General features: G+C 59.7%; 2 protein-coding genes across 4 annotated transcripts; both read left to right on the top strand.

Moving 5' to 3' along the window:
* The first annotated feature begins 3,876 nt into the window (after nucleotides 1–3,876).
* On the top strand, nucleotides 3,877–6,054 carry LOC137456820 (electroneutral sodium bicarbonate exchanger 1-like). The gene is made up of 4 exons (XM_068168449.1): nucleotides 3,877–4,491; nucleotides 5,136–5,214; nucleotides 5,381–5,449; nucleotides 5,915–6,054. The coding sequence occupies exons 1-4, from the start codon at nucleotides 4,444–4,446 to the stop codon at nucleotides 6,052–6,054; spliced, it is 336 nt and encodes a 111-aa protein (XP_068024550.1). The 5' UTR covers nucleotides 3,877–4,443.
* A 348-nt stretch (nucleotides 6,055–6,402) lies between these two features.
* LOC137456828 (electroneutral sodium bicarbonate exchanger 1-like) lies at nucleotides 6,403–15,262 on the top strand. Of its 3 annotated transcripts, XM_068168474.1 has the most exons (20): nucleotides 6,403–6,428; nucleotides 6,758–6,889; nucleotides 7,016–7,104; nucleotides 7,236–7,393; nucleotides 7,732–7,819; nucleotides 8,074–8,220; nucleotides 8,387–8,478; nucleotides 8,939–9,113; nucleotides 9,262–9,395; nucleotides 9,934–10,179; nucleotides 10,281–10,386; nucleotides 10,575–10,736; nucleotides 11,368–11,481; nucleotides 11,841–12,002; nucleotides 12,334–12,585; nucleotides 12,933–13,001; nucleotides 13,546–13,719; nucleotides 13,811–13,945; nucleotides 14,350–14,438; nucleotides 14,951–15,262. In XM_068168474.1, exons 1-20 carry the CDS (start codon nucleotides 6,413–6,415, stop codon nucleotides 15,003–15,005), a joined length of 2,595 nt encoding a protein of 864 aa, XP_068024575.1. In that variant the 5' UTR covers nucleotides 6,403–6,412; the 3' UTR covers nucleotides 15,006–15,262. The 3 variants fall into 3 exon arrangements, with proteins under 3 accessions (XP_068024575.1, XP_068024577.1, XP_068024576.1); XM_068168476.1 differs by lacking the exon at nucleotides 12,334–12,585; XM_068168475.1 differs by lacking the exon at nucleotides 14,350–14,438.
* The last annotated feature ends 8,898 nt before the right edge of the window (nucleotides 15,263–24,160 follow it).

The raw sequence follows: 24,160 nt of genomic DNA, 5'->3' as shown, positions 1-24,160 counted from the left end.
ATTTTAGATAGACAAGCTTTGTATAGCTAGGAAGCACCTGGACTTTTCTGTGAAATATTAACATCCCTCTGTCATTACAGACAGATAACTTTCTGTATAAAAGTTTGCCCAAAACTCTCTGAAGGTACACAGGTCTTTTGAAATGATTCTGCCTGTGTCAGGCGCCAGAATAGAAGCATGATACAAGAAACTTACTGAGTCTCTTGTGTGTCTTTCTCTAAGTCATTCCTGCCAGGCTCCGCAGCCACCCGACTCAGTAAGCTGTGCCTGGGCTGAGCCCAAAGCCCAAGGACTTCCCCCAAAACCTGAAGAGAGCACAAGAACCATCTCTGCTTAACAGCTCCTTCCTGCAGAGCTGCAGGGAAATGGCAGGAGGAGAAGGAATCTTCCTGCTTTCCTGCCAGCTGCTGCCAGCGTGCCAGGGAAGAGACTTTGTGAGGACAGAGGTGAAGAAAAACACTTCCAGGGAAAAAGAAGGAAGAAGGAGGAAGAAAGGAGGCAGCAGCCCCAGGGCACAGTCTCCAGGCCTCCCCTGGCCTCTCCTGTCACTGCACAGCAGATTCAAAGGTGCAGTTCGAAGAGCTCCCTTACCCTCAGCTCACAGCCGGGGACAAGGGGAGGACAGTTCTGCATTCTGCAGCTTCCAGGGCGGTGGCAGAGCCAAAGCAAAGCCACAAGCAAGAAACATACAACCAAATGATGTAGATGTGGCCTTCAAGATCATCTAGATGCAAGCCCCTGCCATGGGCAGGGACCCCTCCCACCAGCCCAGGCTGCTCCAGGCCTCATCCAGCCTGGCCTGCAACCCCTCCAGGCAGGAGGCAGCCACAGCCTCCCTGGGCAGCCTGTGCCAGAGTCTCCCCTGCCTCACTCTCAACAATTTCTTCCTCCTCTCCACTCTCAATCTCTCCTCTCCCAGCTCAAAGCCATTGGCCCTGGGCCTGGCCCTCCCAGCCCTTGTCCAAAGTCCCTCCCCAGCTCTCCTGGAGCCCCTTCAGGCACTGGAGGGCTGCTCTAAGGTCTTGCTGGGGCCTTCTCCAGGCTGAACAGCCCCAACTCTCCCAGCCCTGCCCCATAGGGAAGGTTCTGCAGCCCTCTGGTATCTTTGTGGCCTCCTCTGGACCTGCTGCAGCAGTTCAACATCCAGAAGAAAGTGGAGAATGCATCAAAGGCAGCAGAGAACAATTTTGTGTTTGGAAGCAAGAGAAGGAGAGCAGGAATCAGAGAGTGCTCCGGGTGCCGCAGGGCTGGCAGCCCTTCTGCCACTGCTGCACCACAGCAGCACACACAGGGACACACTGAGGCTCAACACCAGCAGCCTCCCTCTGCCTGCAAAGTGCCCCTCCCTGTGCTGCTCTGGAGCTGCTCAGTGCCAGCAATGCAGCCAGGCTCACTGACAACATCCTCAGGGCTTTATTGGGAATGCTCCACATCACCACAAGCTGCTTCTGCCCACCTCTGTGCTGGCACATCCCACAGCCACATTGCCACTCCTCTCCTTCAAGGGCTTGGAGCCTGCCAGCTGCTTCCAATGTTCCTGAGCAGTTTTAGACTTCTATCCCCTCAGACCTCAGGCTGCTTTTGGTGGTGCTGCTGGCAGCATTCTACACAGTGCTTTCCACCCTCTCAGGCCAGATAGGAATTATAGCAGGAGCAGCCCTGCAAGAGTCCATCATGAGTTCTGGTCAGGGTCAGAGCCCTGCCATCCCCCCCTGCAGCCTTGCCCACACATTTGATTGTGCCACCACTGTGACTGCTGCTTCCTGTGGGATGCTCCACCCCAAAGATGCAAGTGGAGCAAACCACAGCAGACACCTCCCAGCTCCTCTTGCTGCCACCGCTCCCAGGCTTCCCCTGGGGAGGAGCAGCAGAGGTGGCACTTGAGGAGGGAGCAGCTGCTGCTGTGGCCACCAAAAGTGGGGCAGTGGCCAGCAGGGCTCACTTGCCTGACTGCCACTGATCACAGCCCCACTCTGCTCTCTCTAGGGAGCCACCCAGTTGGTTATGATCTGAGCTCTCCCCCACGATGTGGCAGCCTCTGCCCTCCTGGGTGTGCAGCCTCTGCCCTCCTGGGTGTGCAGCCTCAGCCAGGGAGCACACACACAGGCTCGGGGCTGCCCCTGGGCAGCAGGAGTGGGGCAGGAGATGTGGGGGGTCTGATGGTGAGGCTGGGTGGGTGCAGGGCAGCATCTTGGCACGCAGGCTGCAGGGCTGCCTGAGGCGTGGGTGGCTCTGTGTGTCCATGCAGAGCTCTGGGACTCCTTTGGCCTCTGTGTGTGCGTGAGGGGCAGGGGAGCTGTGCGTGGAGCACGCAGAGCTGTGTCTGTGCCTCTGTGTGGGGGAAGTTTCTGTGTCATGGACTCAGAGGAGCGGGTGGGGTGCCAATAAACCTTTCAAATCAAGTCCAAGCATGGCCCAGCACTGCCCCATGTGCCTCAGCACCATCGCTGCTGTGTCATGGGCTGAGGCTTAAGCCTTGAGCAAAGGACAGAGAGGAGCTCCAGGAGGTGCAGAGGGGTCCAGGTGTGAACAGGATCTTTGTAACCTTTGGGTATTTCATTCCCATCACTCTGTTCTCTGCCTCTATTTCAGCTGGCAGCCAGCCCAGCTCTTGCCTCTTCCCTTCCCTCTCTTCTCCCTGGATGCAGGCAGCTTCCTTCTCTGCTGTGGGGGGAGGATGGTTCCAGGCTTGGCTGTGCCCTTCAGGGCCAGACCAGGCCTTAGCTGTGGCCTTCAGGGCCAGACAACATTTTCCCTGTGCAGTTTTGTGCCTGAAAATAGTGTGGCCAGCAGGAGCAGGGAAGTCCTTGTGCCCTGTGCTCAGCACTGCTCAGGCCACACCTGGAGTCCTGTGTCCAGCTCTGGGCTCCTCAGGTCAGGAAAGAGGTTGAGCTGCTGGAAGGTGTCCAGAGAAGGGCAAGAAAGCTGGGGAGGGGTCTGGGGCACAGCCCTGTGAGGAGAGGCTGAGGGAGCTGGGGTTGCTTAGCCTGGAGAAGAGGAGGCTCAGGGGAGGCCTTCTTGCTCTCTCCAGCTCCCTGCAGGGAGGCTGTGGCAAGGTGGGGGTTGGGCTCTGCTCCCAGGCCCCCAGCACCAGAACAAGGGGACACAGTCTCAAGCTGTGCCAGGGGAGGTTCAGGCTGGATGTTAGGGAGAAATTCTTCCCAGCCAGAGAGATTGGCCCTGGGGATGTGCTGCCCAGGGAGGTGGTGGAGTCCCCATCCCTGGAGCTGTTCAAACAAGGCTTGGATGTGCCACTTGGAGCCACGGTTTAGTTGTCATGAGGTGCTGGGTGACAGCTTGGTCTTGATGCTCCTTGAGGTCTCTTCCAACCTTATTGATTCTATGCTTCTCCTCTGGGGGGAAGGATCAGAGCCCTGGGGCTTATGGCAAACCCCAGGTGGGGGCAGAGAAGGAGTCCTGGGCTTTGGGTCTGCTTTGGAGGCGTGGAGAAGCCTTTGGGCTTTCGAGTCTCCCCCAGTGGCCATTCAGCAGAAGAGCTTTAGCTGCCCCCCAGCACACTTCCCACTGGAACTGACAGAGTCAGACAAGCTGCGAGGAGCGAAGGCAACGTCCCAGAGAGATTTGCTTTCTTTAACCACTGTGAAAGGCATTTGAGAGCCTTTAGAGCCTGCCCCAGTGCCCATGGAGCCCAGACACCATGGCAGTGCCATCCTGCCCTGTCAGCTGCTGCCCCAGCACCAAGTGCTGCCTCACGTGGGGCTGGGTGCTGCCCCACAGCTGATTGCTGCCCCATGGCACTGGGTGCTGCCCCATGGCTGGGTGCTGCCCCATGGCACTGGGTGCTGCCCCATGGCTCTGGGTGCTGCCCCATGGCTGGGTGCTGCCCCATGGCACTGGGTGCTGCCCCTGTGACAGGGGAAAGAAGAAGGGTTGAGAGTTGTGGATTTGTGTGGCTCAGTTGGAGTTTTCCTGTAGGAAACGCTGCCTGTGCAGTCTGTGTGCCCTCAGTGTCTCCCTAGGGCACCAGGGGCAGCAGTGCCAGCCCAGCACATGCCCACACGGCCCCACAGGCTGTGCCAGGCTCTGCCCCTGGCCCGGCTGCCTGGGCAGCCGCACTCAGGCCAGGCTGGCAGCGCTGTGTGGGCACAGGTCCTGGCCCTGCCCCAGCCACCCTGCCCTGTGGGAAGCCCTTGGTGCTGGGGGGCAGGCAGCAGCTCTCCTCTTGCCCTCCCAGCCCCTCCCTGCTCCCTGGCAGCAGATCTCAGCCCCTATGGAACAAAGGCAAACCAGGCCCTTAGGACTCCCACTGCCCAGATTATGAGGTCACCATGGGGCATCTCTGTCTCCACGGTGTTGGTGCTCCCTGGCAGCCACTTGAGCTTCAGCTCCTCTCCGTGAGGCCTGCTCTGGTGTGCTGGGGGAATCTGCCCCTTGGTTGCTCTCAAGGTGCAATTCTCTGCCAAGGCAGCCAGCGAGGCGAGGATGGACGAGAACGGAGGATACCAAATGGCCTCCCTGAAGGAGTTACTGGTAGCGTGGCTGGGGCTCTGCCCAGGGGCCCAGCATCCCCCCCAGACAGGGCAAAACTCTCCCCCACAGCCCAGAGGCATTTCCCCAGGGGGCAGAGGCATGGGCAGGAGGAGATGCTTTGCCCTGCTCTGCTTCGGCCTCGCTGCTCAGAGCAAGGAGGGGATGGGAAGGAAAACCTCCTGCAAGCCAAAGCTCCTACAAACCTCTCTCCAGCTCCCTGGGAGGAGGCTGGAGTGAGGCTGGTGTTGGTCTCCTCTCCCCAGCAACTAGTGACAGGATGGGAGGGAATGGGCTTCAGTGGTGCCAGGGGAGGTGTAGATTGGGCACGAGGAAAACTTCTCTCCCGAGAGGTCAGGCACTGGAACAGGCTGCCCAGGGAGCTGGTGGAGTTGCCATCCCTGCAGCTGTTCAGGAAGCTGTAGATGGGGTGCTTCAGGACACAGTTTAGTGGGCCTGGCAGCTGGCTTCTGCTTGCACTCGGGAACCTTAAAGGGCTTTGGCAGCCTTCCTTCACTCCACGGGTTTGGGTTTTCCTGGAGGAGGGGGCATGCAGAAATGTGACCCTGGGGGACTTGTGTGGCCACAGGGGTGGAGGAGGTAAAGGACCTCTAGAGAGCTTTGCCCCTCTTCTCCTTGCTGAGCAGGAATACGACGAAGAGGCGGTGATTGACCAGGGCAAATGGAGCAGCACTGCCAGCTTCCACTCTGAGCATCAGTTGCAAAGTAAGGCTGCAGAGAGAGCCTGGCAGAGGAGCCAGCAGCCCAGTGCCTTCTCCCAAGGCACCAAGGTGGTGCTTCCTCCTGGGCAGGGCTGCTCTGGCTGAACAGTGGCACTGCCTCCCCCATCTCTGCAGCATCAAGAGCTCTGCAAGTGACTCTTCTCTTGCAGGCCACCGTGCCCGGGACGTGGGGAGGAGGCGGGTGATGAGAAGCCGATCCCCCAGCTGTGGCAGGCAGGGTGAGTGCCCCCAGGCTGTTCCCTGAGCTCCTTGGGCTGTGTGCACCTGGGGGCTTCTGCAAGCAGCTCCCTGTGCCTGGCTTGTGTGGCTTGCTGCCCTCCCGAGGGAAATGGCAGCGTTTAGCAAGGCCTCCCTTCGCCAGGCTTTGCTCAGGAGGGGCTGGCAAGGCAGTGCCATGCATCATGGACTGAGGCTCCTCTTCCTGGGAGGGATCCTGGCCTTAAAAATGGCCCTGTGGGGAAGGGAAGGGAAGGGAGGCTGCCCACCCTGAGTCAGAGGTGGAGCAGATGCTGCTCCTGCTCCATGGCTCTGTGCAAGCCTGGGCAGAGGAGGAGTCCAGGGGAGAGGAGCCAGCCCAGCATCTGTGGCTGAGCTGGTGCTGAGCTGGTGGTCCCTTGGCATGAGAGCAGGACAGAGCTGGTTCAGGCAGGCTGAGAGCACAGAGCTTTGTCTTCTGCCCCCAGCCAGCCCAGCCCAGCGGGTGCAGGCCATCCTTGGGAGCCAGGAGGACGAGCAGCATGCTCCCCACAAACTCTTCTGCCAGATGGCTGAGCTCTGCGTGGCAGAGGGTGAAGCTGCCGAGTGGAAGGATGCAGCAAGGTAAAGCCCTGCTGCTGGCAGCGGTGCCAGAGGAGCCCTGGGCCAGCAGCGCTCAGAGCTCTTCTTTCCTCCCTGAGGGAAGCAAAGCTCTCACAGCTGCTGCTGCTGCTGCTGCCAGGAGCCTTCTTCTCTTGCTACCCCACAGCTCTCTCCAAGGGCTGCCAAAGCTGGGGGCACTTTTCCCATCCCTGGGGCTGATCACATCCTGTGTCTGCAGGTGGTTCAAGTTTGAGGAGGACCTGGAAGATGGCAGTGAATGCTGGAGCAAGCCCTACGTGGCCACACTCTCCCTGCCCAGCCTCTTGGAGCTGAGGAGCTTGATCAGCAGCGGCACAGTGCTGCTGGACATTGGTGCCAGCAGCATGGAAGAGATTGCAGGTAGCCTGCATTCTGTGTCCCTCTGGCAACAGCCCAACTCAGCTGCCTCTGGTGCCCTTCCCTCCCCAGTCAAACCCTGCCCCAATGGCAGGCTCCTACCCAGGAGTCCTGCTGTGGGTTTAAGCAGAGGCTGGGGGCCCAACCCTGGCACTGGGCTTTGCCTGCAGGGTGGGCTCCTCTTGGAAGCAATGTGTGGGGTTAGAGAAGCGACTGCAGAGCATTCTCCAGCCAAAGAGAAGCAGGAGTCAGGGCTTGGCAGGTCGCTCGTCGAAACAGGGCTGGGACTGGGGGTGTCTGCTCTGATGGCTTCTTTCCCTCTGCCCCCCCAGATGCCATCCTGCACCAGCAGGGACAGAGCTCAGGGCTTGATGAGCAGGCACGGGCGAGAGTGCGAGAAGTGCTTCTGCTGCAGCATCAGAGCAAGGAGAGGAAGAGCTTCCTGGCCAGGGCTGTGGCCCGAGGTGAGCTGTTCTCCAGGGCTCTGACAGCTGCTGAAGGCTTCTGCAGGGCTTGGGTCCCAGCAGGCTCACCCTGGCAGAGCCCTGGCAACCTGCCCACCTCTCCAAGTGCCTTTGTTCCCCTGCCAGTGTCAGCGCTCAGCCCTCAGCCTTCTGCAGACGCTGCTGTGGCTGAAGGAGAGAGGAAGCAGGAGAGCTCCACAATGGCTCTAGGCAAGGTGAGAGCCCTGCAGCTTTCTTCTGCCTTCAGGGCCAGATTGGCTCTGGCCAGGTGGCCCCAGGGAGGGCTGCAGAGCGTCGAGGGCTTTGCTCTCGGGGCAGCTGCCTGAGGATTGCTTCTTGTGCCCAGGAGGAGCTGCGCTTGCTGAAGAGGATTCCCAGCGGGGCCGAAGCCTGCAGCCTGCTCGTAGGGGAGCTGGGGGCCCTTCAGCAGCCCCTGCTGGCCTTTGTCCGCCTGGCCCAGGCTGTGCTGCTCCCGGGGCTGACCCAAGTGCCCATCCCAACCAGGTCTGAGTGAGAAGCACACAGCTTTGCTTTCCCAAGAGCCCCACGCCACGGCATCCAACTCCACGCACCAGTGGGGCTGCCAAGGGAACAAGCCCCCCCCTTCCCCCCATCTCCTTGCCTTTGTGTCTCCCTTCCCTGCTGGAGCTTTGGTAGCCACCAGCCCATCTGAATGGCCCTTGGCCCAGACTGAGTGTGGGATCGATTCTGATGAATTTGGGAGTCGCTGCCTGTGTGTCCCCGCTGGAGCCAGACTCTGGTCTGGCAGCTCCTGGGGCTTTCCTTGGGTGCTCTTTGAGCAAGGACACCTTCTCCTGCCTCATGTTGCTTTTCTTGCCCAGGTTCCTGTTTGTTTTGCTGGGGCCAGCAGGAAAAGCCCAGCAGTACCACGAGGTCGGCAGGGCCATGGCTACTCTGATGACTGATGAGGTACCAGCAGATAAGGGAGCTCTGGGTCACCTCTGGCTTTAGGCTAAAGGCCGTGGGGTGCCCCTGGGGATGGGGACCTCGTGCAGGAGACCATTGCACCTCCCAGAGTGGGCAGGTGTTTGCTGTGGGGGAATGCTGCCTGCCCCCAGCAGGAACGATGGGGAAGATTCTCCTGCATTTAGGCAGGAGCTGATTGCCCTGGAGAGGGCATCCAAGGCGGGCTGTCCTCTCAGCAGCTTGCCTCCTGCTGGCAGGTCTTCCAAGAAGTTGCCTATAAAGGCAGGAAGCCAGGGGACCTGCTGGCTGGCCTGGCAGAGTTCCTGGAGCAGGTGAAGGTCTTGCCAGCAGGCCAGTGGGATCCCTCCATCCGAATCAAGCCCCCGGAAAAGGTCCCTCCCCAGGTGGGTGCCGCAGGGCGGGAGGCGGGAGGGGCAGGGGCAGCACGGCAGCGCGGCTGGGGATGTGCTGAGGGGGCCAGGCTCTCCAGGTGCCCCTCTGCCAGTCCCAGAGCCAGAGCAGGAGGAACGGTGACAGGTGGGCATCTGTACCTTGCTCCCATTTCCCCAGGAGAAAAGGAAGGTGCCAGGAGCTGCGGGTGGCAGTGCTGCGCCGAGCGAGCCGGCGAGACACACTGGGCCGGAGCTGGAGTGGACAGGAAGGTGATCTGAGCTTCCCCTGGCTGGCCTTGGTTCTGCTGGCCTTGGAAACTGAGGCTGCAGCTGCCCTTCCGGCAGGGCTCTGGCCTTAGCTGCTTCAGGCAGGGGCTGCACAGCACCACCTCGGTGCCCTGGGCCCGGCAGGGGGAGAGGTGGGCGGCTGGGCTCAGGCGCAGCGGCATCGCCCCTGCTTTGCTGGATTTGGGGTGGGGGCAGAGGGGTAGAGACCCCCAGGGAGAGCACTGCTGCTGCTGAGGGGCAGAGGGGAGGGGCTCTGGGCCGAGGCCTGCTTGTGCTGCAGGAGCTCTCCTGCCTGCCTCCCTTTCTCCTGGGTATAAAGCAGGCTCCAGCAGACTTCTGCTTTGCAGCCCTGCAAGTCGCTCTGAGCTTGTGGCTGCCCTTGTGCAGCAGAGAGCTCCACAGCCCCTCCCGCAGCACACTCAGCCTCCCTTCTTGCCTCCAGGTTCTGCGGAGGTTTCATCCAGGACGTGAAGCGCAAAGTGCCCTGGTTCTGGAGCGACTTTCGGGACGCCTTCAGCCTGCAGTGCCTGGCGTCCGTCCTCTTCCTCTACTGCGCCGGCATGTCCCCTGTCATCACCTTCGGCGGCCTGCTGGGGGAGGCGACCGAGGGCTGCATGGTGAGCAGCTCTCTCTGCTGGCTGGCAGGGCAGAGGGAGGGCCCACCCTCGGGCACAAGTCCCTGCTGCGCTCACTTGGCTTTGCTGGGGGGTGTGGGCTTGCCCTGCATGATCTGCTTAGTGCCTGCTGCCTCTCTCCCCCGGGCAGAGTGCCATGGAGTCCCTGATGGGTGCCTGCCTGTGCGGCGTGGTCTATTGCCTCTTTGCTGGGCAGCCTCTCACCATCCTCGGCAGCACCGGACCCATCCTTGTCTTTGAGAAGATCATCTACCACTTCTGCAAGTAAGGCTGGCTGCCACAGCCAGGGGCTGGCAGAGGCTGCAGCAGGAGACAGGGAGGAGGAAAAGATGCTTGGGCCGTGCTGTTCCGGGTGGCACTTGTGAGGTCTCAGTTGTCTCCGGTGTCAGAGCTGTTGCAGGCTGCTGCTGCTTTACTAGGTGGTGGTGCAGGGGCTCTGGAGGGCGGAGACGGGGAGTCGTGGGGGTGGGTTGGCAGCAGGTGACTGGGCACAAACCCAGCCAGCGCTGGTGTTCGGGCATGAGAGTGAGGTGAGACCACAGCACCTCCCACAGCCGGCGCCTGACCTCCACTAGCCCCCAGGGCCTTAACCCAACTGCTGCTAAGTCCTTGGCCTCTCCTCGCGCGGGTCCAGAGCCCAGGCTGCAGCCCCGAGGCTGTCTGTGGCACTTGCTGGAGACTGCCTCCCCCCCGCCCCCAGCCTGGCCACGCTCCTAAACTGCTCTGAGGTTTGCCCAGGGCAGGCAGAGCTGGCAGCCCCTTGCTGGCCTCTCCCCCTTCCCACCTGGCTTTGGTTCCCCAGGGAGCAGGCGCTCTCCTACCTGTCCCTGCGGGCGTGCATCGGGCTCTGGACCACCTTCTTCTCCCTGGTGCTGGTGGTGACCGACGCCAGCTCCCTGGTGCGCTACATCACTCGCTTCACCGAGGAGACCTACGCCTCCCTCATCTGCCTCATCTTCATCTACGAGGCTCTGGAGAAGCTGAGTCAGCTGCGAGTCACCTACCCTGTGCACACGCCCGGCGCCCTCGCCAGCTACACCAACTCCAGGTGAGTGCTGCCCTGCTAAAGGCTGCTGCCTCTGGCCAGGAGCTCAGGGCTGCCTCTCCTTTGCCTTTTCCTTACCCCTCTCCTGGCTTCTCTCCTGCCAGCTGCGAGTGTGTGGCACCAGCCCAGCCCAGCCTCGAAACCCTGCGTTTCTGGGAGAGCAGCAAGCTCGACGTGCCTGGCATCGCCTGGCACAACCTCACCGTGACTGTGAGTGCCCCGAGCCACTGCTTCCTCGTGCCGCCGCCAGGGGGCATCCCCCCGCTGCACAAGGCAGAGCCCTTGCGCTGCGGAGGGGCTGCCAAGCGTGCTGCTGCCAGATCCTCCTCACCCCCTCCTTACCCAGCGTGTCCTGGCCACACCTTCACCGCCTGTGTCCCGACTCTCTGTCTCTCCAGGAGTGCCGGCACTTGCGGGGAGAGTTCCGAGGCCCTGCCTGTGGGCCCCATGGCCCCTACGTGCCTAATGTCTTCTTCTGGTGCTGCATCCTCCTCTTCTCCACCTTTGCCCTGGCCAGCTTCCTGAAGAACCTGAGGAGCAGCCCTTTCTTCACCACCAAAGTAGCAACAGTCTCCACCCTCCTTTCCCCAAGCAGTCTCCACCACCACTTGGTCAAGCAGGGAAATGCCAAGCTGGAAGAGAAGCTCTGCACCGCCTCGGATTCCCCCCCCCCGGCCCCCCCCCCCCGCTGCTTTCTGTGGATGAAAACGGCTCACAGCCTTTCCCACCTGTCCTACCCCCTACCCCAGGGCCCCTTCTGTGTTCTCTGTTTTCCCTTTCGGGGGGGGGAAATTGGGTCTTCCACAGTTAGCTTTGGTTTACCCCCACCCCCCAACCCGTGCCTTGCCTGCTCGGGGGCAAAGTTGTTTCAAACGCAGAGCTGCCCTGGACAAAGCCCCAGCTGCTCCCCCTGAGGCAGGAAGGGAGCTGCAGAGCCTTATGCCATCGTGGCTGCAGTGGCAATAGATCTGCTAAAGGCTTGAATTCCAGCAGCCCTTGCCCACTTCATTCAGCTCTTCCCATGCCTGGGCCCAGCTCTCACAGCCACAGCATGTCGGCAAGGGAGGAGGCTGCAGGCGCTGCGGGGGGATTTGCTGCCCCGGCCTTGGGGGTGTCGATGGCCCCAGCTTCTCCGTGCCCCGGTGTGGCCCCGCTGGCAGTGCCCCCCTCAGCTCTGTTCTTCTCCCCTAGGTGCGCTCCCTCATCAGTGACTTTGCTGTTTTCCTCACCCTGGTCACCATGGTGCTGACCGACTACCTGGTTGGGATCCCCTCGCCCAAGCTCCACGTGCCCAGCGAGATCAAGGTAATGAGGCTGCCTGGCTTGGAACTGGCTTCAGCCCTCGGGGCTGCCGCAAGGGAGGGGATGGCAGGGCAGGCTGGGGCTGGGCCTGCAGGACATGCTGCTGCTCTGCCCATCTCCTCCTGTGCCTCCAAGGCACGCTTTCTTTCTGGAAATGAGAAGGCAGCCCCAAAGCTGGGCACCTCCAGGAGAAGTAGCTGCAGGTGCCTGCAGAGAGGCCGCCGGCACTGCTGGAGCCCACCAGAGAGGGTGACCTGAAGCCAAGGCTGGGAGATGCTGTGCCTCAGGAGGGGAGAGGCAAAATGCAAGGCAGGGCAGTGTCTGGGCTGAGAGCTGCTGCTGAGGCCTGTGCTTTGCTGCAGCTGACCAGGGACGACCGCGGGTGGTTCATCAGCCCCCTAGGACCCAACCCCGTGTGGACAGTGTTCGCTGCGCTCATCCCAGCTCTGCTCTGCACCGTCCTGATCTTCATGGACCAGCACATCACGGTTGCTATCGTCAACAGGAAGGACCACAAGCTGAAGGTAAGAGGCTGCAAGAGATGAGCCCGTCCCGCCCCGCCCTGGGCTGCAGCCAGCATCGGGCTGGGTGGCAGGATGCTCTCCTGCAGCAGTGGTGCCCCAGGGAGCAAAGCCCAGGGCAGCTGAGACGAGCGCTCTGCTGCAGCAGCACATGGAGCTGGGTGCAGGAGGGAAGCGTGCTGTGCTTGTGAAGTGGTGGCGGCAGCCGCGGGAAGGAAGCCTTCTGCTGTGCTGCCAGGAGCGGCTCAAGCAGGGGCAGAGTCTGACTGCTGAGGCTGCCCTTGCTCTTGTGCTGTGGGCTGCTCTGCTCCTTCTTTTGCTGCCTTCCTTGCAGAAAGGATGTGGCTACCACCTGGACCTCTTTGTGGTGTCTGTGCTGCTGGGGGTGTGCTCCCTGATGGGCCTGCCCTGGTTTGTGGCTGCCACTGTGCTGTCCATCACCCACGTGAACAGCCTCAAGGTGGAGTCTGCCGGCTCAGCTCCAGGAGAGCAACCCAGGTTCCTGGGGGTGCGAGAGCAGAGAGTCACTGGCTTGATGGTCTTTGTGCTCATGGGCTGCTCTGTCTTCCTGACCTCGGTGTTAAAGGTGAGAGGGCAATGCCAAGCCCCGACCGGCACCGGCTTTGTGGCACTGACACACACACCTCCCAGCGCCTCTCCAGCCCCCGGGAGCTGTGGAGCGGAGGAGGAGGCGACCCCCGACCCTGGGGCTTGACCTGTGCCGGGAAGCAGCTTGGGCTTTGCTTTGCAGCCCTTCGGCCCCCACTGGGGTGCGCTGGAGGCGAGCGAGCGGCGCCCAGAGCTTTGGCTTCCAGCTGCCTTTCAGGGCCAGCCCTGCTGGGGGTTCAGGCGGCTGCGGGCAGTGCCCGCAGAGCAGGGTGCTGAGCCTGCCAGTGCCACGTCAGGCACAGACCGTTGCCTTCTCCTCCGCAGCTCATCCCCATGCCTGTGCTTTACGGCATCTTCCTCTACATGGGTGTGTCGTCGCTCCGAGGACTCCAGGTAGTGCCTCAGCGGCAGCCTGCAGCACGGCTGCTCCCTGCTGCCGCCTCTGCCCGGCAGCAAGGCCAACGCGGGGCCGCGGCAGAGGCTCTCTGCGAGCGCGCAGGGAAAGCCTTTGCTGTGAGGGAGAGGTGGGTGGGGGCCCAGGAGATCTCTGGGGCTGGGAGCAGCGGTTCCTCAGCGTGCTCGGGTCAGGGGCTAGGGCAGGGCAGGGTTTGCTCAGGTGGAAATGGGGGAACTCGGTGCCCAGGGAAGGCAGCTTCCACCGCTGCCGGCAGCGCTTGCAGGGGCATTCGGTGGGCCAGGAAAGGCAGAGAAGAGAGCCGCACGGAGGAAGGGCAGGTCGGTGGCAGCTCCCGTGGGCAAGCCGGCTGGTAGCTGGAGGGGAGGGAAAGTGGCTGCTGCTGCCCCCAGGAGGAGCGTCCAGAGCGGCTGCCAGGCCTTGTGCTTTCAAGCGGCATCCTGCAAAGAGCCTCCAGGTGTCAGCAGGGCCAGGAAGCTTCTGCGGTGCTAAGCTGGCAGCTCTTGGCCTGTGCCTTTGCAGTTCTTCAAGCGCTTGCTGCTGGTTCTGATGCCAAGCAAGCACCAGCCGGACTTCCTCTACCTGCGGCACGTCCCCCTGCGCAAGGTGCACCTCTTCACCTTCATCCAGGTCCTCTGCCTCACCCTGCTCTGCCTCATCAAGATGTCCCCTGCTGCCCTCATCTTCCCCCTGCTGGTAAGAGCTGCTGCTGCTCAGCAGGCCGTGTCTGCAGCGAGGTGGAAGGCTCAGCTCTGGCCTCACCCTATCTCCCCTCCTGTCTGTGAAGGATTTGGCTCTGGTCTTGGTGCGGAAGGCGATGGACTTCTGGTTCTCCAAGCGGGAGCTCAGCCTGCTGGATGACCTTCTGCCGGAGAGGAGGAAGAAGGAGGAGAGTGCCAAGACTGAAGGCCAGCAAGAAGAGGTAAGGCCTGCTGGGTGCCCGGGGCTGGGCCTCTCCCTCAGGCTGGCAGGTTGCCTGTTCCTAGCACAGCTTCTCCTGACATGTTGGGAGACCATCAGAACTCCAAGGGAGCTGATCCTAAGGGCCTGGATCCCGCTTCAACCCCTTGAGTCAGCACTGAGCTTCCCCCTCGGGGAGCGTTCTCAGTCAGTCGTTTCTCATCAAGATGATGATTGTCCTTTTGCCAGGACAGTGCCTTTAACCCTCCCCAGGGGCTGGCAGCGAGCTCTGCACCCTGCTGCACTGCCAGCGGAAGCTGCCACGGCTCAGCAGCAGAGGGCAGCAGGCAGAGATGTTCCTGGCTCTTGAGTTTCTCTCTGCCCCGAGCCAAGGCAGCCAGCTTGATTTGTCCCCTTTCATGGCAGGAAACCATGGAAGCTGCTGGTCCCAATCCAGTTCAGCTGGAGCTGGGGAGCACAGGCGACTTGGATCCCCCAGAGCAAAGCAGGGAGAGGTAAAGCCCCAGCAAGGGCCAGGACCCCCAGCAAGATTAGCTGGGAGGTGTCTGCTGTGGTTTGCTCCACTTGCATCTTTGGGGTGGAGCATCCCACAGGAAGCAGCAGTCACAGTGGTGGCACAATCAAATGTGTGGGCAAGGCTGCAGGGGGGGATGGCAGGGCTCTGACCCTGACCAGAACTCATGCTGGACCCCAAAACTGGCATCATCAGGGACCTGAGAGTAGCTGCAGATCCTCCTTGTGAAAGAGGTGGAGCTGCAGGCAGGATCTGTGCCAGCTGTGGCTCAGGAGCCCAGTCCAGGGCTAAGCACCGAGAAGAGCCACTCCATGGAGCTGTTGCTCTGCAGCTCTCAGCCTTGCCCCTCACAACTCCTCCTCCAGCCAAGCCTCCCATGCTTCTGCTGGGCTTTGATTCTCCAGGTCCCCTGTTCCTCTTGCCAAGGCTGCTAATGCCCTTGGTGACCTCAGTTCCCCTCCCCACGACTGCCATGGAAATCCTCTCTTGCAGGGCTGCTCCTGCTGTAATCCTTATCCAGGCTGAGAGGGTGGGAAGCACTGTGTAGAAGGCTGCCAGCACCACCAGCAGCAGCAGTCTGAGTTCTGGGGAGAAAGGAGCCGAGAACTGCTCAGGAGTGCCCGAAGCAGCTGGCAGACCCCATGCCCTTGAAGCAGAGGAGAACATCACAGGCTCCAGCCCTTCACACAGTGCTCCCTGCACCTTCCTCTGCTTCTGAACTCCAGTGTTTCAGACTCTCTTGTTATGAACTCTGTTGTTGTTGACTCTGTTGTTATAAACTTATAAACTATTGCTTATACACTTTCTTGTTTTAAACTTTGTTGTTAGGAACTCTACTGGTTCTAAACTCCATTGTTATAAGCTCTGGTGTTGGGAGCTCTGTTGCTTTAGACTCTGTTGCTTTAGACTCTGTTGTTAGACTCTGTTGTTGAGACAGAGATCAGGGACCATCAGGTTGAGTGCCTGTGGGTGAGAATTAGAGGGAAGACCGGCAGGGCAGACATCCTGGTTGGAGTCTGTTATAGACCACCCAACCAGGAGGAAGAAGTTGATGAAGCATTCTATAGGCAGCTAGAGGCTGTCTCAATCACCAGACCTTGTTCTCATGGGCGACTTCAACCTGCCTGACATCTGCTGGGATCTCAACACAGCAGAGAGAAGGCAGTCTGGGAGGTTCTGAGAGTGCATGGAGGACAGCTTCTCATCCCTGGTGCTGCAAGAGCCTAGCAGGGGCAAGGCTATGCTTGACCTCCTCTTCACCAACAGGGAAGGGCTGGTGGGGATGTGGTGGTTGGAGGGTGTTTGGGGTCCAGTGACCACGAGATAATTGAATTCTCGGTTTTGGTCAAGCCAAGAGGGGCAGCAAGAAGACCTCCACTCTGGACTGCCGGAGGGCAGACTTCGGGTTACTCAAGGAACTAACTCAGAGGGTTCCTTGGGATAAAGCCCTTAAAAACAAAGGGGTCCAGGAGGGCTGGGCCTGCTTCAATGAAGAATTGTTGAAGGCTCAGGGACAGGCTGTGCCAATGTGCCGGAAGATGAGCCGCCGGGGCAGCCGGCCAGCCTGGATGGGTAATGAACTCTTAATAGAGCTAAGGGAAGAAAAGAGGGTGTATCACCTTTGGAAGAGAGGGGAGGCAACCCACAGAATGTTTAAGGATGTTACTAAATCATGTAGGAAGAAAATTAGGGAGGCAAAAGCACATTTGGAGCTTAGCCTGGCCTCTGCTGTGAAGGACAACAAAAAGTCCTTCTATAAATACATTAATAGCAAGAGGAAGGGCAAGGACAACCTCCACTCCTTGGTTGACATGGAGGGGAACGTTGTAACAAAGGATGAGGAAAAGGCAGAGGTACTTAACACCTTCTTTGCCTCAATTTTTACTAGCAGGACAGAACATCTTCCAGACAGCTGGCCTGCAGAGCTGGCAGAAGGAGCCAGGGAGCAGCATAGTTCCCCCTGTGATCCAGGAGCAGGTAGTTTGAGCTCTCCTCAGCCACTTGGATCCCCACAAGTCCATGGGACCGGATGAGATCCATCCTAGGGTGCTGAGAGAGCTGGCAGATGAGCTGGCCAAGCCATTCTCCATCATTTTCTAGCAGTCCTGGCTCACTGGGGAGGTCCCAGAGGACTGGAAGCTGGCCAGCGTGGTCCCCATCCACAAGAAGGGCCGGTTGGATGAGCCAGGGAATTCCAGGCCTGTCAGCCTGACCTCAGTGCCAGGGAAAATGATGGAGCAGTCATCCTGAGTGCAATCACACAGCACTTAGAGGATGGCCAAGGGATCAGGCCTAGCCAGAATGGATTTAGGAAGGGCAGGTCCTGCCTGACCAACCTGATCTCCTTCCATGCCCAGGGGACTGCCTGGTGGATGTGGGGCAGGCTGTGGGTGTAGTCTACCTGGACCTCAGCAAGGCCTTTGACACTGTACCCCACAGCAAGCTCCTGGCCAAGCTGTCAGCCCCTGGCTGGGACAGCAGCACTCTGAGCTGGGTTAGGAACTGGCTGGAGGCTGAGCCCAGAGAGTGGTGGTGAATGGTGCCACAGCCAGCTGGCAGCCAGGCACCAGTGGTGTGCCTCAGGGATCAGTGCTGGGCCCTGTGCTCTTTAACATCTTCATTGATGATCTGGATGAGGGCATTGAGTCTATCAGTAAATTTGCAGACAATACCAAGCTGGGGGCAGGAGTTGATCTGCTGGAGGGTAGGAGAGCTCTGCAGAGGGACCTTGCCAGGCTGCACAGATGGGCAGGGGCTAACAGGATGGCATTGAACAAGTCCAAGTGCCAGGGGCTGCACTTTGGCCACAACAACCCCAGGCAGTGCTACAGGCTGGGGTCGGAGTGGCTGAGAGCAGCCAGGCAGACAGGGACCTGGGGGTGCTGGTTGATGGTAGGCTGAACATGAGCCTGCAGTGTGCCCAGGCAGCCAATGGCATCCTGGCCTGCATCAGGAAGAGTGTGGCCAGCAGGAGCAGGGAGGTCATTCTGCCTCTGTACACTGCACTGGTTAGGCTGCACCTCAAGTCCTGTGTCCAGTTCTGGGACACTCAGTTTAGGAAGGAGGTTGACTTGCTGGAATGAGTCCAGAGAAGGGCAACGAAGTTGGTGAGGGGTTTGGAGCACAGCCCTGTGAGGAGAGGCTGAGGGAGCTGGGGTTGCTCAGCCTGGAGAGGAGGAGACTCAGGGGTGACCTTATCACTCTCTACAACTACCTGAAGGGAGGCTGTAGACAGGCAGAGGTTGCTGTCTTCTCCCAGGCAGCCAGTACCAGAACAAGAGGACACAGGCTCAGGCTGTGCCAGGGAAGGTTCAGGTTGGATGTTAGGAAGAAGATCTACACAGAGAGAGTGATTGCCCATTGGGATGGGCTGCCTGGGGAGGTGGTGGAGTCGCCGTCATTGGAGGTGTTCAGGAGGAGACTTGATGGGGTGCTTGGTGCCATGGGTTAGTTGTTTAGGTGGGTTGGATTGGTTGATGGGTTGGACACCATGATCTTGAAGGTCTCTTCCAACGTGGCTTGGTTTATTCTAAATAAAGGTTTATTCTAAATGTTCTATAATGTTACCATTCTGAAAATAATTGAAACAAAACTTGAATAACCCCACAATAATTTAAAGCAAGAGGTCTCCATTCCTTGCCAGGGGGAAGCACACAGGTGCCGACAGGATGGGATCCAAAGCAGGCAGAATTGGCTCAGAGGGAGTTGCAAGAGCAAAGGAAGCAGCAGAGAGCTCTCCTCCCCTCGCTGTCTGTCAGTCACAAAGGGCCTCTGCTCAGTGCCTCCCCTGGGCTCTTGGTGTGAAAGCAGCAGGAGGCTGGCCGAAGAGGGCAGACACTGAACACAGCCAGCCCCAGCTGCTGAACTGTTAGGACAGAGCAAAGGCTTCCCAGGCTGCTGCATATTAACTTCTCCACCCAGAGGAGGGAAGAACCTAATTGGAATGCAGCTGGGATGTGTGATGCAGGGGGTTCCATGGGAAGGGGGACAGGCAGGAGGCGTTTCAGGGAGACTGTAAGTCCTGAGTAGCTCTGCCAGGGGGGAAAGGGAGAGGGAAATGTGTGTCTGGGAATTGAGGATAAAAGGGAAGCTCTGCCTTCCAGCAATGGGGGAGACCCCACAGGGAAGTGTCCTGTGGACAGAACAGGAGCGGAGAATCCAGCACAGGTCCCACAGGAACACATCCAGACAGAGCTGCAAAGGCTCCAGAGCAGGAGACTCCACAACCTCTCTGGGCAGCCTGCTCCAGGCCTCTGGCAGCCTCCCAGGCAAGAAGTTCCTCCTCCCGCTGAGCTGCAACCTCCTGGCCTGCACTTTCCATCCCTTGCCAGGGCACAGTGAGCAGAGCCTGGCCCTGGCCCTTCCTTCCTGACCCCCAGCCCTCAGACAGTTACAGACATTTTTCCTCACACTTTGGATGCTCACCCTGGTGGGCTGGGGCTGTTGGTTCTATCTCTATGGATGCTGTGTCTCCTCATCAGCCTTGCAGGCCCAAGCAAGTCATCTGAGAACCCTCAGAAGGGAATTGCTCCTGGGCTTTGTAAGGGTATGGAATCACACAGCTCAAGGGCTGTGCATAGCCTTACAGAATCACAGAGCCCCAGAGACATCCAGGGAGGCAAAGCCCCTCAGGATCACCAACCCCAACCCCTGACCCTACCCTGCAAGGCTCACCCCTAACCCACAGCCCCAAGCACCACAGCCAAACCACCCTGAAACACCTCCAGGCCTGGGGACTCCACCACCTCCCTGGGCAGCCTCTGCCAAGCTCTGACCACTCCTGCTGGCAAAAGCCTTTGCCTGGTGTCCAGTCTGAGCCTGCCCTGCTGCAGCCTGAGGCCATTGCCTCTTGTTCATCCCCTGTGAGAGGAGAGCAGCAGCAAGCTCTGCACAGCCTCCTCTCAGGGAGCTGCAGAGAGCAGGGAGCTCTGCCCTCAGCCTCCTCTCCTGCACACTAACCATCCCCAGCTCCTTCAGCCTCTCCTCATCAGATTTCTCCTGCAGGCCCTTCCCAGCTTCCTTGCCCTGCTCTGCCCTGGCTCCAGCACCTCCACCTCTCTCTTGTCTTGAGGAGCCCAACTCTCCACTTTCTTCTGGATGTTGAACTGCTGCAGCAGGTCCAGAGGAGGCCACAAAGATACCAGAGGGCTGCAGAACCTTCCCTATGGGGCAGGGCTGGGAGAGTTGGGGCTGTTCAGCCTGGAGAAGGCCCCAGCAAGACCTTAGAGCAGCCCTCCAGTGCCTGAAGGGGCTCCAGGAGAGCTGGGGAGGGACTCTGGACAAGGGCTGGGAGTGCGAGGCCCAGGGACAATGGCTTTGAGCTGGGAGAGGAGAGATTGAGAGTGGAGAGGAGGAAGAAATTGTTGAGAGTGAGGCTGGGGAGACTCTGGCCCAGGCTGCCCAGGGAGGCTGTGGCTGCCTCCTGCCTGGAGGGGTTGCAGGCCAGGACAGGGGGCAATGGCTTTGAGCTGAATGGTGCCACAGGTTCAGTGGGCACTGGAGAGACAGCAGCAGAATCAGTGGTGTTACAAATGACAAAGCCAATTAAAATTTGGTTAAGATCCATTTGATTTTGAAAGGAGCAATTTAAGGCTGTAAGAGGCAAGCAAACAGCGCTGGGGGCATGTTGGTGGAGCACAGTAGTACCTGGTAGAGGGCATCAGACAGGAACTGGTTATTATGTAAGGGGAAATAATCACAGTCTAACAGAATCACCAAGGCTGGAAGAGACCTCAAAGATCATCGAGTCCAACCTCTCACCACAGACCTCATGACTAGACCATGGCACCAAGTGCCACATCCAATCCCCTCTTGAACACCTCCAGGGATGGGGACTCCACCACCTCCCTGGGCAGCACATCCCAATGGCTAACAACTCTCTCTGGGATGAACTTTCTCCTCACCTCCAGCCTGAACCTCCCCTGGCACAGCTTGAGACTGTGTCCCCTTGTTCTGGGGCTGGTTGCCTGGGAGAAGAGGCCAACCCCCTCCTGGCTACAACCTCCCTGCAGGGAGTTGGAGAGAGCAATGAGGTCACTCTTGAGCCTCCTCTTCTCCAGGCTAAACAACCCCAGCTCCCTCAGCCTCTCCTCACAGGGTTGTGCTCAAGGCCTCTCCCCAGCCTTGTTGCCCTTCTCTGGACACCTTCAAGTGTCTCAATGTCCTTCTTAAACTGAGGGGCCCAGGACTGGACACAGGACTCAACTGTGGCCAAAGCAGTGCTGAGCACAGGGCACAATGACCTCCCTGCTCTTGGCCACACTATTCCTGATGCAGGCCAGAATGCCATTGGCCCTCTTGGCCACCAGGGCACACTGCTGGCTCATGTTCAGGCAGCTGTCAATCAGCACCCCCAGGTCCCTCTCTGTTTGGGAGCTCTCCAGTCACTCCGACCCCAGCCTGTAGCCCTGCATGGGATTGCCGTAGCCAAAGTGCAGCCCCTGGCACTTGGACTTGTGCAATGCCATCCCATTGGACTCTGCCCATCTGTTCAGCCTGGCAAGGTCCCTCTGCAGAGCCCTTCTGTCCTCTAACTGACCAACATCTGCTCATAACTTGGTGTCATCTGCAAACTTGCTGATGACTGACTCAATGCCCTCATCCAGATCATCAATGAAGATGTTGAAGAGCACAGGGCCCAGCACTGATCCCTGGGGGATGCCACTGGTGCCTGGCTGCCAGCTGGCTGTGGCACCATTCACCACCACTCTCTGGGCTCAGCCTCCAGCCAGTTCCTAACCCAGCTCAGAGTGCTGCTGCCCAGGCCAGGGGCTGACAGCTTGGCCAGGAGTTTGCTGTGGGGGGTGGTGGCAAAGGCCTTGCTGCAGTCCAGGCAGACCACATCCACAGCCTGCCCCACATCCATCAGACAGTCACCTGATCATAGAAGGAGCTCAGGTTGGAGAGGCAGGACCTGCCCCTCCTAAATCCATGCTGGCTGGACCTGAGCCCTTGGCCATGCTTCAGGTGCAGTTATTGCCCCCAGGATAACCTGCTCCATCACTTTCCCTGGCACTGAGGTCAGGCTGCCAGGCCTGGAGTTCCCAGGTTCCTCCATCCGACCCTTCTTGTGGATGGGGACCACATTGGCCAGTTTCAGTCACCTGGGACCTCTCCAGTGAGCCAGGGCTGGGGGAAAATGATGGAGAGCGGCTTGGCCAGAGAGAAACTCTAAAGCAGAAGTATGGAACTCAAAAGTGGGACAGGGAACCAGACACAGGAAATTGTGAGATAGGAGTAAAATGTTTTCTTTTACTAGAAAATGTTTCTTATTCTTTGCCTTTGCTCTCATTGTTTATATTTGGTTTGCTTTCTTATATTTCTGTGGAAGCCTGAAGAGTAGAGTGAAATATTAGTGTCATTAGGGAAGCTAACAGCTAGTGTGGAAAATAGCCTGTGTAACAATAAGCTGCTGAAGGAGCTGCAAGGAGAAGAGTCGATTGTTGGCAAGCAATGTGGGAAGAGGAAGTGGGAGTAAGGACTCCTCCGGTCTTTTGTGAACAGCAGCCTGTAGCGACGCAGCTCTTCCTTTATAGCCGCGCCGCGCAGGCTCCGCGGGGCAGGGAGCCCTCCCAGGGCAGTAACCGCCGCCACGGGGCCGTGCCCTACCGGCCGGGGCCGTGCCCAGCACCGAGCAGGCTCCGCGGAGCACGGAGCCCTCCCAGGGCAGTAACCGCCGCCACGGGGCCGTGCCCTACCGGCCGGGGCCGTGCCCAGCACCGAGCAGGCTCCGCGGAGCACGGAGCCCTCCCAGGGCAGTAACCGCCGCCACGGGGCCGTGCCCTACCGGCCGGGGCCGTGCCCAGCACCGCGCAGGCTCCGCGGAGCTCGGAGCCCTCCCTGGCCGTGGCGCTGTTGCCTGCGGGGCCGCTCAGCCCAGCCCCGGCCGCCGCACACACGGAGCGGAGCAGCTGTCCCGGCCTGTTTTGCTTGGGCTTCAGTTAACGAGGCGGGAATTACAAAACTATCTTTATTTCCCCAACCCCCCACCCCAACATGATGTCCAGACTCGTGAGATTTTATTGACAGGTCCCACTGGGTCGCGAATGCTACCAGGAATTGGTACGATTCAAAGAATTCAGAAACTGGGAAAGGCTAAGCCACAAAATAGCTTCCCCCCACTCAGGAAACAGAGGCAAGTCAGGACCCGAGGCAAAGCCGATGAGAACGCCAGGCTGTACTCGGGAGGACCGAGCGGGAGTTGGCAGCCGGTGCCTAGGTCTCTCTTCGGCGGCAGGCTCCAGAGCTGCAGGTTTCTAATCCAAGGTGTGGCTAACGCGGCGCAGTTCCGAGGGAAAGGGAGCCGCCAGAATCAGCGAGTCCTTAGGCACAGCCGCCACGAGGCAGGACTCCTGCAGCAGCACTGCCTGAGCGCTGCAAGGGAAGCCGCACTGCCGGCCTGTGCCAGCCAGCAGCCGCAGGTTTGCGGCAGGCAGGGTCCCTGCAGCGGCAGGCAGGGAGCAGCCCCCCAGGGCAGGCAGGTCCGGGGAGCAGCCGGCTCCCAGCGCTGACCTCTCCGATTTCGCCGCGAATCCGACCTGAGCTGCAAAAGAGAGAGCCAAACCGAGAGGGCAGACTGCTTTCTGGTCCCTCTGCTTAAGCTTTTCCTAGGCAATGTGTGCAGCGCCAATGGATCCTGGGCACAGCTCAGCTCAGCTCCGAATCCCAGCGAGGGCTTTCCCCCACTGGTGAGGAGCTCCAGCCCCCGGGGGCAGGAACGGAGCCTTCTGACCTGTCCCCCAGAGGGAGGGGAAGGCAGTTTAGCGCCTTTGTCTTCCCCGATCAAACCTCCGCTGATGGAGGTGGGGGAAGGGGGGGTTGGAGCCCCCCATAACGCCCCGAGCCCGCAGGCTCTCTCCTCACCTGCCCCGGGGCTCGGCCTGCCAGAGCCACCCCTTGGCGTGGCGCTGCGCGGCCGAGCTCGGCGCCAGGGCCGTGCCGGACGCAGGAGGCGGCACCGGCAGGGCACACGTGGGCAGCAGGGCAGAAGAGCAGCAGGGCAGACCGGGCTCTGCTCCCTTCCTGCAAGCCGCTCGGGTGTTGGCCTCCCCTCCTGTGTGAAGAGCTGAAGCAGTCTCCTCCCGGCCGACAGTCTCCCTGCCACGGGGGCAATGCTCAAGCTACACCTTGCAACCCCCCAGCCCATAGCCACCTGAGCTTTGGCCCTGCCTGGGGACAAGCCCATGGCAGGAGGGTTCGTGCACCCATCCCAGATGGGCACGGGGCGCTTTTGGCAGACACCAAAAGCCTGGAGCCAGGCTGAGCCCGCAGCAAGGTGGAGGGCTCTGCAAGGGGACCTTTTCTGCTGGCTTGTCCTGATGAACAGAAAATTCTCATTAACAGAATAACAGAGTTGATAAGAATTGTCTGCTTGTTAGCTGAGTACTGGAATGCAGGGAGGGGGAGAGGGGTTGGCAGACAGCCTTTGCATAGATAAGCAGTAACAGGATTTGTCAGTGATTCACTTCTGTTAGTCTGGGACAAGATGATCTTTTGTATAAGAGAAAGGACACCTGGATGCTCTGTATACTTCTGCTATTTTAGATAGACAAGCTTTGTATAGCTAGGAAGCACCTGGACTTTTCTGTGAAATATTAACATCCCTCTGTCATTACAGACAGATAACTTTCTGTATAAAAGTTTGCCCAAAACTCTCTGAAGGTACACAGGTCTTTTGAAATGATTCTGCCTGTGTCAGGCGCC

This window comes from Melanerpes formicivorus, unplaced genomic scaffold (genome assembly GCF_026170545.1).
Source record: "Melanerpes formicivorus ecotype bairdi unplaced genomic scaffold, bMelFor1.0.p_v2 SCAF_139, whole genome shotgun sequence".
Lineage (NCBI taxonomy): Eukaryota > Metazoa > Chordata > Aves > Piciformes > Picidae > Melanerpes > Melanerpes formicivorus.
The sequence above is the reverse complement of the archived record's forward strand: the minus strand, read 5'-3'. Positions and strand labels throughout refer to the sequence as shown.

Excerpts from the sequence above, each read along its gene's own strand:
- LOC137456828 (XM_068168474.1), top strand. Across the intron at positions 10,180-10,280 it reads GCCAGCTACACCAACTCCAG|CTGCGAGTGTGTGGCACCAG; the intron begins GTGAGTGCTGCC and ends CTCTCCTGCCAG. Across the intron at positions 13,946-14,349 it reads CTGAAGGCCAGCAAGAAGAG|GAAACCATGGAAGCTGCTGG; the intron begins GTAAGGCCTGCT and ends CTTTCATGGCAG.
- LOC137456820 (XM_068168449.1), top strand. The coding sequence starts at position 4,444 with ATGGACGAGAACGGAGGATACCAAATGGCCTCCCTGAAGGAGTTACTG. Across the intron at positions 4,492-5,135 it reads CCTCCCTGAAGGAGTTACTG|GAATACGACGAAGAGGCGGT; the intron begins GTAGCGTGGCTG and ends CTTGCTGAGCAG. Across the intron at positions 5,450-5,914 it reads CCCCAGCTGTGGCAGGCAGG|CCAGCCCAGCCCAGCGGGTG; the intron begins GTGAGTGCCCCC and ends TTCTGCCCCCAG.